A 13,065-nucleotide genomic window follows, 5' to 3' on the forward strand; every position below is an offset into this window, starting at 1 on the left:
ATCATATGTGGCCCACGTCAGTCACCAAGCATTCTGTGCAGTATTTCTGTGATCGTCACCTTTGTGGTTATTATCAGAATGATTTAGGTGTTAGCATCTGAAATGACAAATGTGGTAGGGACTTTCTGAGTTACTGAGATTATGTTTTCCACGTTCGAGAACATACTTAGGGTGAATCTCCCTGAGATTAGGGACTCTTATTTACCATGTTGTGACCGTCACATGAAAGTATTAAAATATTACCTTGCCATTAGCAGGTATTCAAAACATATTTTTTGAATAAATGACTGTAACTCAATCACATAGTATGGGGATTGCTATCTCTGAAAGTCTGAATCTATTTGTTTTATTCCTGGTATTTTCCAAAAATCAAATGGGGAAAAAAATATCATTCCTATATGCTTTCCTCCCCCAGGCCTATCAGAGAGGAGCTGCTCCTAAAAGCCGAATTCTTCCAGCTGGTGGCAAGGTGTTAACCTCAGAAGATGAATATAATCTGTTGTCTGATAGGCATTTCCCAGACCCTCTTGGTGAGTTGCTGATCATTCTTTTCCAAGGCAAAATGACTAAGCTTCTTTATTTAGCAGAGCAGTGTTTCTCAGTGAAGGAGAGGGATTTCCCTCCAGGGACATTTGGCAGCATCTGGAGACATTTTTGTTTGTCACAACTGGAAGGAGGGTGCTATGGCATTTATTGAATAGAGGGCCAGGGATGCTACAAAACATCCTACCACGCACAGGACACACCCTAACAACGAAGAGTTATCTGGCATAAAGTATCAGTAATGCCAAGGTTGAGAAACCCTGGGCTAGACACTCATGCCTATAGACAAGTGGAAGATGTGATTTCTATAGTTTAGGAAAACATTTTACCACTTCCGTTATTTCTAATCCCATTCAATAATACACAGTCAGCCTCTGTGTTTCTAGCACATGGAAAATGTGCCATCAGCCAGGTATCTTGAAGCTTTTGGAATATATTGCAGGCTTTGATAGCACTCCACAAGGCAGCAGAAATAAACAGGTAGGGCCCACTCCATGACATGTACAATCCCATCTTTTAGTAAGCAAGCCTGGACCTGTCAGGGAATACTATTTTTCTAATTATAGGATGATATACAAGTAAATACCCTAAATAGACAAAAAACCTTTTAATCAGTGTTACCGTAACTCATAGCTACTGTGAAAAAAAAAAAAAAAAAAAAAAAAAAAAGCATTGCATTAATTTGCATATCTATAAATAAAGCTGGGATGCTGCTATGGGAAGAGAATTGGGAGACTGGATTTTTATCTAGTTCTGGCTGTGCCACTTACCAAATGCTTTAGCTTAGCCGGCTGCTGAACAGTTCTGGTTTCTATTTCTTCAACTCAAAAACAGGGCTTTGAACTTAAAAACCTAGAAATGTCTTTCTAGCTCTAACTTTCTTTAATTCTCATTCATTCCACTTTTTACATATGGAGAAATGATGGCTAATATATAGACCAAATAGGGCATTTCATAGAGATTCATGAAGTGTGGATAATGTAATAACTCCATTTGGCTTTGCGTAAATCATACTACCCAGTAATTACTTGGTTCCTGAAGAGAGCCCTGGTTCTTATTAATGGACATAATAATTTAATTAGAATTTATGGAGAAAAACGTAATCATTTTATCAATTGTTATTTCAGTGCTGACTGCTTAGCATAGTGTTTTTAATAACACAGTTACGGGATTGGTACATGGACCATAAACCAAGATTAACAAATTATTACTAAGTAATTCATGCTAAAACAACATTTTATTGCACTATGCATATTATTATATTTTCTTTTACATCTACTTATATGCCCTTGGAGGTGGAGCTGCAGCTAGAAATGGGAATACCAACATGTTGACTCATCCAAATCTCTCTCAAACTTTCCAATGAAATCAGTCAGAAGAGACAATATGTTTATTGATTTATTGCTGAAATCATATTGGAAGGAATGAAAAGGACTAAAAAACACAAGTCCTGTGTGATTAATCCCAGTTGGCCCAAGGCTTCAGATTGGGGCATTTCAATGACTTTTTAAAATTGTGTGGTGTGACCTTCTGACTTTTAAAATAGAATATTCTACAGTAGATCAGTTGTGATATTCTTGTAACTCAGAAAAAATTCACTGATGCCATCTGGAAAATTGTTGTAAAAGGTTGAGAGATAACTAGAGGCTAATAGGAATGAATTTTATGGGCTTGTTGAGGCTTTTTAAATGCAAAGGGTCAATGTTGCTTTTAGTTGCTTGTACAAAATTGTGGCATTCTTGGAGAGGGCAAGGAGGATTGATAGAACCATGTCAATGAAGAAGACTGACTCTGTGATATTATTTCTACTGGAAAGAATAAAGGCATAATAAAGATGGGAGGCTTATGAATAAGTGCATTTCTTTTTCTTTTCTTTTCTTTTTTTTTTTTTTTTTTGAGACAGAGTCTCGCTCTGTTGCCCAGGCTGGAATGCAGTGACGTGTGATCATGGCTCACTGTAGCCTCAACCTCCTGGGCTCAAGTAATCCTCCCACCTCAGCCTCTCGAGTAGCTGGGACCACAGCTACATGCCACTATGCCCAGAAAAACAAAATGAAACAAAAAAACAAAAAAGGAATTGCAGAAACAATGGTCTTACTCTGTTGCCCAAGCTGGTCTTTAACTCCTGAGCTCAAGTGACCGTCCTGCCTTGGCCTCCCAAAGTGCTGGGATTATAGGCATAAGCCACCATGCCTGGCCAATAAGTGTATTCTTTACAGAGTGTTCAGCTAAGTTGATAACAGAAAAAAATGGCCCCATGTTTTGTTAAAGTAATTCACTTGTTTGGCATTTTACTGGTTAGCATCTGGTTCACTGCATACAACAAAAAACTCAAAGTTTTATTATTTCACTAAAGATATTTGGATATTCGTCCAGGGCTGATGTGGACTAAATTTGTCAGAAGCTCAGGCTCTTTCTTGCTTTCTCCCCCTTTGTTTCTAGGTTGTGGTCCCTACTGGCAGAGTCCAGGGTGGCTGCTGAGCTCCTACCATAGCGTTCTCATTCCAGATAATAGGGAGGAGAAAAGGAAAGGAGTGGGGTACAGTCACTTTCTTTAGAGATACCTCCAGGAAGTTTCATATGCCACTTCAGTTTATATCTTACTGGACAGATCTTAGTAGCTGTGGGCTCACCAAGCTGCAAGGGAGGCTGGAAATGTAGTCTTAGTTTATGTAGTCACTTGCCCATCTAAAAATCAGGGGCCTTATTCTCACCAGAAAGTGAAATAGATATCATTTTACAACTATAGGTGTCCCTATAGCATTCAATCATTCATTCATTTGCTCATTTTCATGTTGATTCATTCCCAGCATTGTGCTAGGTCCTGGTAGGCCACGGCTTGTGCTCGCGGTGCATTCTGCTCTGTTACCTTCAGATTCCGGGACACTGGAACCGAGCTCCCATACATCCCCAGGAATTTATTCTTCGTTTAAACCAATCCTGATTGATTGATTGATTGATTTCGAGATGGAGTCTCACTCTGTCACCCAGGCTGGAGTGCAGTGGCGTGATCTCGGCTCACTGCAACCTCTGCCTCTCGGGTTCAAGCATTTTTCCTGCCTCAGCTTCCTGAATAGCTGGGATTACAGGTGCGCACCACCATGCCCGGCTAATTTTTGTATTTTTAGTACAAACGGGGTTTCACCATGTTGGCCAGGCTGGTCTCGAACTCCTGATCTCATGATCCACCCTCGGCCTCCCAAAGTGCTGGGATTACAGGTGTGAGCAATTCTGATTTATTAATTTGCCAGAATTGACACAGTTCTGTAGCCTCCCATGTGGTTATGATTCATTTCCCTGTATTCCCAGTGCTTTCAATGGTCTCTTAGAGAGACCCTCTTCCTTACCTTTCCCTGAGATTGGCGCCTAATACATATGCAGGAAGTACAGAACTAACATTTTCTTCTGCTTGTTCTCTGTGACTCTGGAAAAAGTTGGGACTCTTTTAACCAAGTGCAATATCATGTAATAGGAATGCATGGAAAGGAGTAAAGTTTAGGTAGGGGTTCTGAATAGTAGTGGGTTTAAAATGAGTTTCTTGGAATTGATTTTGAGGGAAGAGGTAAAAGTCCCATTGTCTAGGGCTTTAAAAAATATCCTAGGCCAACACAGCATATTTTTCACTCAACAAACTGAAGTTGAACATCTGCTGTGTTCCATGACTGTGCTATGGGCTAAGGATGCAAAGCTCTGGAAGATGCAGTCTGCGTCTCTCGGCACTCACAGTGGGTAGCAGTGGTTCTCTCTGGGGAGGAGAACAGCCCGGGAATCCATCTCACTCCCTTTCCCCACCTCCCCACCTTGAGTATGGGCGCTGGGCATGAAAACAGGTCATTGCAGTATTTGGGGAGAACAGGGTAGGGAGCACCTAACTCTGTCTCTGGTGGCAGTGGGATGTGCCAGCAAAGGTATCCCAGAGGAGTGGCTTTTGAACTGACTTTTGAAGGATGAATGAGAATTTTTTATGGGAAAGCATGATGGAAAGGAAGGAAGAGAGGGTTCTTTGGACTGTAGGAACAATATAACAAGTCATGGAATGGGTGAACACACCCTGGGAGGGTACAGGCAGAGCGGAGGGGAGGCCAGCACAGAACAGGGCAGGCACCAATGCTTAGCGAGGAGATGGAGAGAGTCAGCAGAGGAACCAATAAAGGTGATAAAGAGGAAACAAAATTCTACAAAGCATGAAGGAAACCAGGAGAGAGGCACTCCTGGAAGTCATGGGGAGAGAATGTTTTCAAAGAAGGGGTAATTAGCAGCAGCAAATATTCCAAGTCAGATGAAAAGAAGCAGCCATAGGCTGGCAGTCAGGATGACATAAGTGGCTTCAGCAGTTGGGTTTCAGGAGTTGGTAGGGACAGGAATCAGAGTGAGGTGAGAATAAGGTTGATGGCATAAAAACAGCAAGTGGTGTTTGGCAGTGACGGGGAGGAGGGAGAGAGTGCAGGGCAGAGAGCAGCCCTGTTGGAGCTGGAGCCTGCAGGGCCAGTAGAGTGAGGGGCTGCACAGGTGGTCAGTGGCCTGCAGAGGGCCAGGAGGGCAGACGGAGCTCTGTTTGTGGGTCTTTAGACATAAGGAAGTTGAGAAAGATTGTGCCCAGGCTGGGCGCGGTGGCTCATGCCTGTAATCCCAGCACTTTGGGAGGGCAAGTCAGGTGGCTCGCTTGAGCTCAGGAGTTTGAGATTAGCCTGGGCATCATGGCAAAACCCTGTCTCTACAAATAATACAAAAAAACTAGCCGGGTGCGGTGGCTCATGCCTATCATCCCAGCTACTCGGGAGGCCGAGGCGGGCAGATCACTTGAGGTCAGGAGCCTGGCCAACAAGGTGAAACCCTGTCTCTACTAAAAAGACAAAAATTAGCTGAAGGTGGTGGTATGTGCCTGTAATCCCAGCTACTTGGGAGGCTGAGGCAGGAGAATCGTTTGAATCTGGGAGGTGGAGGTTGCAATGAGCAAAGATTGTGCCACTGCACTACAGCCTGGGCAACAGAGCGAGACTCTGTCTCAAAAAAAAGAAAACATTGTGTTCCTGGTATCCTCACTGTCCCCGTGGTGTTGGGTAGGAGGCCAGGCAGCCAGCGGCAGTGGAACAGGACAAGCTGGTGGAGGGATGCCAGAGGAGCTGGTGCTCCCAGTTTCCCTACCCTGTGAAAATATCTCACTGACTTTCCATCCCATGCCCTGCCCCAGATAGTTACCCTCACAACCTGAAACACACATTTGAAGTAAAAGATACACGTTTGAAAAGGTATTTGTGTTTTCAATATTTCTTTAGCCTCCAGTGAGAAGGAAAACGCTCAGCCCTTCGTGGTCCTGCCCAAGGAATTCCCAGTGTACCTGTGGCAACCCTTCCTCAGACACGGCTACTTCTGCTTCCACGAGGCTGCTGACCAGAAGAGGTTTAGTGCCCTCCTGAGTGACTGCATCAGGCATCTCAATCATGGTATGGCGCAGCTCCCCTCTCCTCCCCGGGGCGGGAAGTGGGGCAGCCCTCGCTGAGTTGTCCTGGTCCATCATCTGTTGCAGTGATTCTTAGAAAGAACCGCAGATTGGCCAAGTGCAGTGGCTCATGCCTGTAATCTCAGCACTTTGGGAAGCCAAGGCCAACAAATCACGAGGTCAGAAGTTCGAGACCAGTATGGCCAGTATGGTGAAATCCCATCTCTACTAAAAATACAAAAAAAATTTAGCTGGACGTGGTGGTGGGCACCTGTAATCCCAGCTATGTGGGAGGCTGAGGCAGGAGAATTGCTTGAACCTGGGAGGCAGAGGCTGTGGTGAGCTGAGATTGTGCCACTGCACTCCAGCCCAGATGACAGCGTGAGCCTCCGTCTCAAAAAAAAAAAAAGAGCCACAAATGGTGCTGCCCCAGGGAAGAAAGGGGAAACAGGTAAAGGGAGAGTTCTATGCACAAGGAACCTAGCCTGCTTGCTGGTTTTCAGGCGGGTCCGGGAGGCCCCGGTGAAGCATAACATGGGGCAGTTATCTGGCCACAAGTTGGTGGGGGCATTCTGACTGCCCTGAGTTTATCCATGTAGACCATTTGGCATATACTTCACTCTCCTTCTTCCTGATTTAAAAAAATCTAAATGCCAGCAAGAACGTGCCAGTTTTCCCTGGCAAATGCTAGTCTTTATGACATTTCCTTCTTATTTTCACCTTTATTTCTGAATAACAGTTACTCAGTTAAGATCAGTGGCACAGTCTGTGGTAATCTAGTATTTGTTTCTGAATCAGTGGTTCTCAAAACTTTAGGGCTCATAAGAATCACCAGGAGAACTTAATTAAAACTCATATTCTTAGGCTTCACCCCCAGACATTCTGACTTACTGGGTACACCGTGGGGCCTGGACTTGGCTTTTCTAGCACAAGGCCGAGTGGCGCTGATGTTGCTGGTTCGAGAACCACCCTTGGGGTGGTGTTGCTTCAGACCACGTTGCCTCCAGGCACGGACTTAACCAATATGACGTCAATAGTAAAAGAGACTTCTCGTTCCAATATGTGATGTATATACTGAGGTGAATGCTGGTTTTTCTGGACTCCACAAAGTCTTCAGTTACAGACAACTGCACTCTTTGTTCTTGGCACTTGGAAAGGCAGCCAGTCTAAGAACACTGGGGGCTTACTCTGTGCCAGCCTCTGTGTAGGTGTTAGGAACAGGGTAATGAAGCATGCACAGTTCCTGTCTCTGGGAGTTGAAATTCAAACAAGGAGGTTGGATAAACACTCACCAATTATCTTTTGAAAGTTATCACAGTTAATGTGTTAAAGAGCGACGAGAGGTTACTAACTAGTGAAGAAAGGAGTGCCGAACTTTCAGCTCTCCAGGGGAGTCCTCTATGAGCAGGTGACATTTGAGCTGAGTCACCTCACCCATGTGCCTTTTTTTCCTAATATGGTTAATTTCACTGTATACTTCTTTTAAAATTCAGAGGTTTCCCTGAGTGTGTCAGTCCCACAGAGCGAGCATCTCAACTAATTCTTGGCTTTAGCTGTGTATCGATGGGGACTCGTGGAAAAAGATAAGGTCAGTCTGTTTTGCCATGGCAACTCTGAGTCACATTCATCATCATACTGGCTCATAACTAGTTAGGAACTTTATGAAAAAAAGATACTTTTATTAAAATCTTGCCTTGTGGTTTTGATGTTCTAGAGACAAAGAATTGCCCAGCACTGACTGCTCCATTTAGTTCATTTTCCACTGCACTTGCCCGTCTGTGTTTAGGGCCTTGGTCTAGTAGGAACATGCAGTTGGCACTCAGCACGGGAACCGCGAAGTTTCACTGAGTGCAGAATGCTCCTTGCCCAGCCAAATGGGACTTACTGCATTCCCCCTTTCATGTACATAATAGGAATTTCTCTGAGGAGTTTTTGGATGTTATGTAGCCTGCATTTAGACTCCATTTATGGAAGATTTCAGCCCATTCAAAACCCCACTCTGCTCTCCAGTATGTTATCAAAGGCACCAAGATAATGAGGTCTAGTCATATTTCCCTGGTTCTGTGTCACATTCCTCTGCCCAGAAACTGTTTTATCCTCGCTGAGGCTTTATGCAGACTTAATTTGGCATAACTTCCAGTAGCTCCAGTCAGAACCAGAAGCTGTGATGACATTGTAGGGAGCAGTCCTTGACTATCATGGGCCAAAGAGCCGACCTTTCTTTTCTCGCCTCTTTTTCTGTTTTTGACAGCACTATGTACCACTCATCTTTATTGTGTCACATTTTCTGTTCTAGCCTGTTACTCATTGCATTATTTTGAGTAAACCAGAAACAGGCTTTCACAAGCTGCCACTTAACCACTTTTTCCCATAATTACCCAAACACTTAAGAAATAGATTTAAAATTAGAGCTGGGATAAAGGCTAGAAACCCTGAGGTGGCTGCTGGGAGCCTGCTATCCTCTACCTGCATGCAGGTGAGGAAGGGCTGTCAGCCTGCTGTGGCCATTGCTTCATTGGCTCTCAGGCCACCATACTTCTCTGTTGAGAACTGGGTCCTAGGCATTCTAGTATCAGAGGCGTGTAAACCAGAGCAACTCCATCTTAAACAGGGGCTGGGTAAAATGAGGCTGAAACCTCCTGGGCTGCATTCCCAGACGGTTAAGGCATTCTAAGTCACAGGATGAGATAGGAGGTCAGCACAAAATGCAGGTCATGAAGAACTTGCTGATAAAACAGGTTGCAGTAAAGGAGCCAGCCCAAACCCACCAAAACTAAAATGGCGACAAGAATGACCTCTGGTAATCCTCACTGCTATACTCCCACCAGTGCCATGACAGTTTACAAAACCATGGCAATGTCAGGAAGTTACCCTACATTGTCTAAAAAGAGGAGGCATAAATAATCCACCCCTTGTTTAGCATATCGTCAAGAAATAACCATACAAATGGGCAACTGGCAGCCCTCGGGGCTGCTCTGTCCATGGAATAGCCATTCTTTTATTCCTTTCCTTTCTTAATAAACTTGCTTTCCCTTTGCACTGTGAACTCATCCTGAATTCTTTCTTGCGTGAGATCCAAGAACCCTCTCTTGGGGTCCGGATCAGAGCCCCTTTCTTGTAACACTAGCAGCTGATGCTAGGCATGTTGATCTCGCTTGGGGTTCCAGGACATGTTGCCTAGTACTCAAATTCCACCACAACCCAGCCCGCTTGCCCCAGAAGTATTGGGTCCGAATTTGGCTACATGTTCATGTTGATTCATTCTGAATCTAGAACCCCCTTGTCCTACTCTTCCTTATAGGGTGGGCGTTTCCTATTTAATCCTGATGAAGGGCCTGATTGTGCCCTGTTCTCCAACAGTAAGGCTAGCTTCTAAGGTAGGTAAGGGCCAGTAGAGAGCTCTGTGTTTCTCCCTCCTTCAAAGGGGAGAGCAGCCTTTAGGAGCCTCAAAGATTATTTTGTATCTTAAGGAGAACAAAGGGACAAAGGGGTGTGTGTGGGGGGCGGGGGCGGGGGGGGGGTGTGTGTCTGTGTGTGCATGCTCACATGTGTGCTTTCACGTGTGTTTTGTTTTTATTTAGTTTTGGCACCACTTCATTGGGCAGGCATAAGAAAATCGCATAAGATTAATCCTTAGTAAAACATCCCACTCCACGTCACTGGACTAAATGTCAAGCCCACTGTATAGCATGATCCTAGAGCAGCAGCTGCTGTCCTCTGTCCCTTTTGGAGTCACACTTTAATCCCTTGTCCCTTGATCAGGGAAAGCCATAGTTCTGAATGTCTGCTGCCACGGAATGAGACTTACATAAAGTCAAGATGTTCTGAGACAGTCCTGTTGTCCAAAATGCAATCCTATTCTTCAGAACTTTAGTTTGCAAAATATGATCATTGTAGTTATGGGGTATAGTTAAAGCTCCTGACAATACAGAGGACTGAACACATGCGATATGGAATAATGATCATTATTGATGCAAGTCTGTTCTTCCAGCTCAGGATAATCATTTCTTGGCATGTAAATGTGCAGGAAGGGGAAAAAGTGTTCCTGGCAGGAGGAATAGGATACAGGAGGGCCAGGAAGTAAGATAGAGCATGGACCATTAAAGGAACAGAAAGAATTTTGTGTGACTGGTACTTAGAGAGGAGAGAGGAAGATGGGCAGACTCCATACTATAGAGGGCTTTGTGATGCATATTAGGAACCTGGACTTGATTATAACAGCAATAGGAAGCCATTAGGATTTTAAGTAAATGAGCAACTTCATCAGATATTCACTTCAGAAAGTTCACAATGGCTGCAGTGTAGGCAGTGGATGAGAGGGTAGCATGGTGGGTAGCCAGGAGGCCACTTAAAAAACTTTGACTGGCAAGAGATGACAGTAGCTTGCACCAGAGTGAGGGAAGGCATTTGTCAATATCAAGCCATGGTACTCAGCCTAAAGGATTTGGGGGAACAGAAGAACTGGATGTTAGAAGACAGCCATCACTGGATGAATGCTGATTCTGGAAAGGAGGTGGAATGCTGGCAAAGTTTTGCTCAACAGTGCTGTGCTAGCTTGAAGGACACCCAGGACTGCCATTAAACAGATGCTAGTGTTCACATGGTCATAAAAACTAAGAAAGAGAGGACGGTAGAATATCTGGGAAGCATGAGTGCACACAGGTTGAAAAAAAGATAGTATCAAAGAAAAGCCCTTAGAATTTTGGTGAAAAAACCACAGCAATGTAAAGACACTCTGCAAACCATTGCTTCAAGTAAGACTAGTTCAATCACTTATGACAGTGGTAACATCCAATGTTGCTTGTATGCAGTGAGTCAGGTGGAATGTGGAGCTATAACAGTGATTATGTGTTAGAATTGGTTACTCTGTCAGTATTACAGGCCTTGAGCTCTTACCCCAGAAATCCCATGCCTTTATTAGATTTGATTTTGATACTTGCAAATTTTAGGTGTTCAATAAATGTTGCAGAATTAAATTGAAATTTAGAACAACAAAGGACCTTAACAATTCAAATCAGACAGAGCAAATCCATTTTGGTGTGTTTATTTGAACATGATCTTTTTGCCGTCCAACACTCAGCAGCAAATCTCAGCTCTATTTTCCCCAGCTTATTTCTTCTTGGTCACCTACGAAGCAAGTTCATTACTTGAGAGACTATGCATCTAGTGTGGAGATCAATGAATTATAACAGAAAATATACAATGAATTTTAGTTTGTTGTATGTGAAAACATACTTTTGAATTTTATGGCACATGCTTGTTTATGGACATACACATATCTATGAGTTGGAAAATTCTAACTTTTACTTAGGCTCCTTTGGGCACTTTAGTAAAAACTAATAATGTTTAGAGATAGATAAGTAAGAATACAATTCTCGTGAATGTATCTTTGAATGCTTTTACTTATAAAAATATTCTATAGTATACACGTGTTGAAATTCATACATAAAAACCTCTATGCACTGCAAGCAAAATGCTTGCTAGTTACTGTTAATAAATAAGTCGCTAATAATTTCCAGTTTTCCTAGTTGACTCCCAAGCAGAATTCTTTAAAAGTGTTCTCTCTGCTTGAGCTACGTTCTCCTCTGGAGTATAGCCTGTGCTCTTTGCCTCACATAGTTAATACTCCACAGTTATCAATATTTCTCTTTGTCTCCTTGCGAGTATGTGGTTTTTACTTAGGAAGTAGTCACTCCCTTCCCTCCCCCACTTCCCCTCACCCCTGGCCCACGAAACTCTAAATTTGGGAGGGACTTTCATGGTCACCTATTACAATCCCTCGGGGTTTAATTATGATAAGGCTCAAATAGGTCACAGCTAGTTAGTGGCTGAGAACCAGTTGTCCCAACACCTGGCCTTTGACATCTGTTTCAGTTGTACATATCATGTTGTCTTCTCAGTGTTACTTTCTAAAAGATTTATCTCTTGGGCATTTTAAACATGCTGCTATTAAATCAATCTACTCTTTGCATGATATGTTTGCATGATCCAGAGTGAAGCAAATCCACTTAAGATCACCTGAGACCTGGGGTATATGTGACTTCTCGATAAATTGTATGATCTGAGTTTAACTTGGTATTTTGTCCATGGGCTAACCATGACTATATCTTTTAGTTTAGAAGTGCTCTGAAGATAAAATATTTGATAGCATAGCTTCTCTCCTGATTCATTTAGTATAATTTAAAATGCAAACCATGTATGATTTCATGCAATTTAAGTAAAAACTCTAATTTGTAAAGGAAGATTACACTGCTTGTGAGGACATGGGTTGGAATACTTTAAAAATAATAGATCTAAAATATGCCTCTGTATTATTTATACTTATGGATTTACTTAAATTACTCTAAGCTCTCAAAGCAGTTTAAGAGTTGGAACTAGAAGAACAGGTTTCCATCAGAGACTAGAATAAACAGAACTGCTCTCTCTTAGCCATTCAGTGTTTCTCCCCAGCAGTCTATGGGTTATACAGTCCTAGATTCACTGTTGTCTAAAGCTGTGTTGCCAGGAATTACATTTGAATACTTCTTTTGGCCCATCAAACATGGTGCCCTTTCAGTGCAGCCGCAGACTTCCACCCCATCTCCCTCAGTTCCAATGAACCAAATAGTTATTTGGTATGAAGGCCTAAAAATTGTGTGATTATGATAGTTCAGGATGACAAATTGGAACAATAATTTAAAAAAATTACACAAGCAGAGTTAAAGTTCATTTAAGCAAAAAAAAATTTTTTTTGTACGTGCTATTTAGACTGGGTAGATTCCAAAATCACTGGACAGTTTTTGATATTATTATAGTTGACTGTGGCAAAGCCTGAATAGCTTTCAAGTTTTGGGTTTGTTTTTCTTCTTTTACTTATAGACGGGATATATTACAATTGAAACATACTTATTAAAATGACATAGTAAATGCAATGGCTGTTTTAATATGTGGTTTGATAATCAACATTATGAAAGGACTCTATTTGGCATATAGCCCAGAATTTCTTTTAAATATAAATATCCGGGAGAGTTTGGTTAAAATTCTCATCTGTTGTTATTGAACAGTGAGCCACATTCATTCTTCCCATACCATGAACAAGCTTA

General features: G+C 42.6%; 1 protein-coding gene across 1 annotated transcript in view; it reads left to right on the top strand.

Annotated features, from left to right (window-relative positions):
- The window catches only part of NIBAN1 (niban apoptosis regulator 1), a 172,694-nt gene that overhangs the window by 81,340 nt on the left and 78,289 nt on the right, over window positions 1–13,065 (top strand). Inside the window, exons 4-5 of the mRNA XM_050765536.1 lie at window positions 416–530; window positions 5,820–5,987. Coding sequence (XP_050621493.1) covers window positions 416–530; window positions 5,820–5,987 — 283 coding nt within the window. The remainder of the gene's footprint in view (window positions 1–415; window positions 531–5,819; window positions 5,988–13,065) is intronic.

Source organism: Macaca thibetana, chromosome 1, assembly GCF_024542745.1.
Source record: "Macaca thibetana thibetana isolate TM-01 chromosome 1, ASM2454274v1, whole genome shotgun sequence".
Taxonomy (NCBI): domain Eukaryota; kingdom Metazoa; phylum Chordata; class Mammalia; order Primates; family Cercopithecidae; genus Macaca; species Macaca thibetana.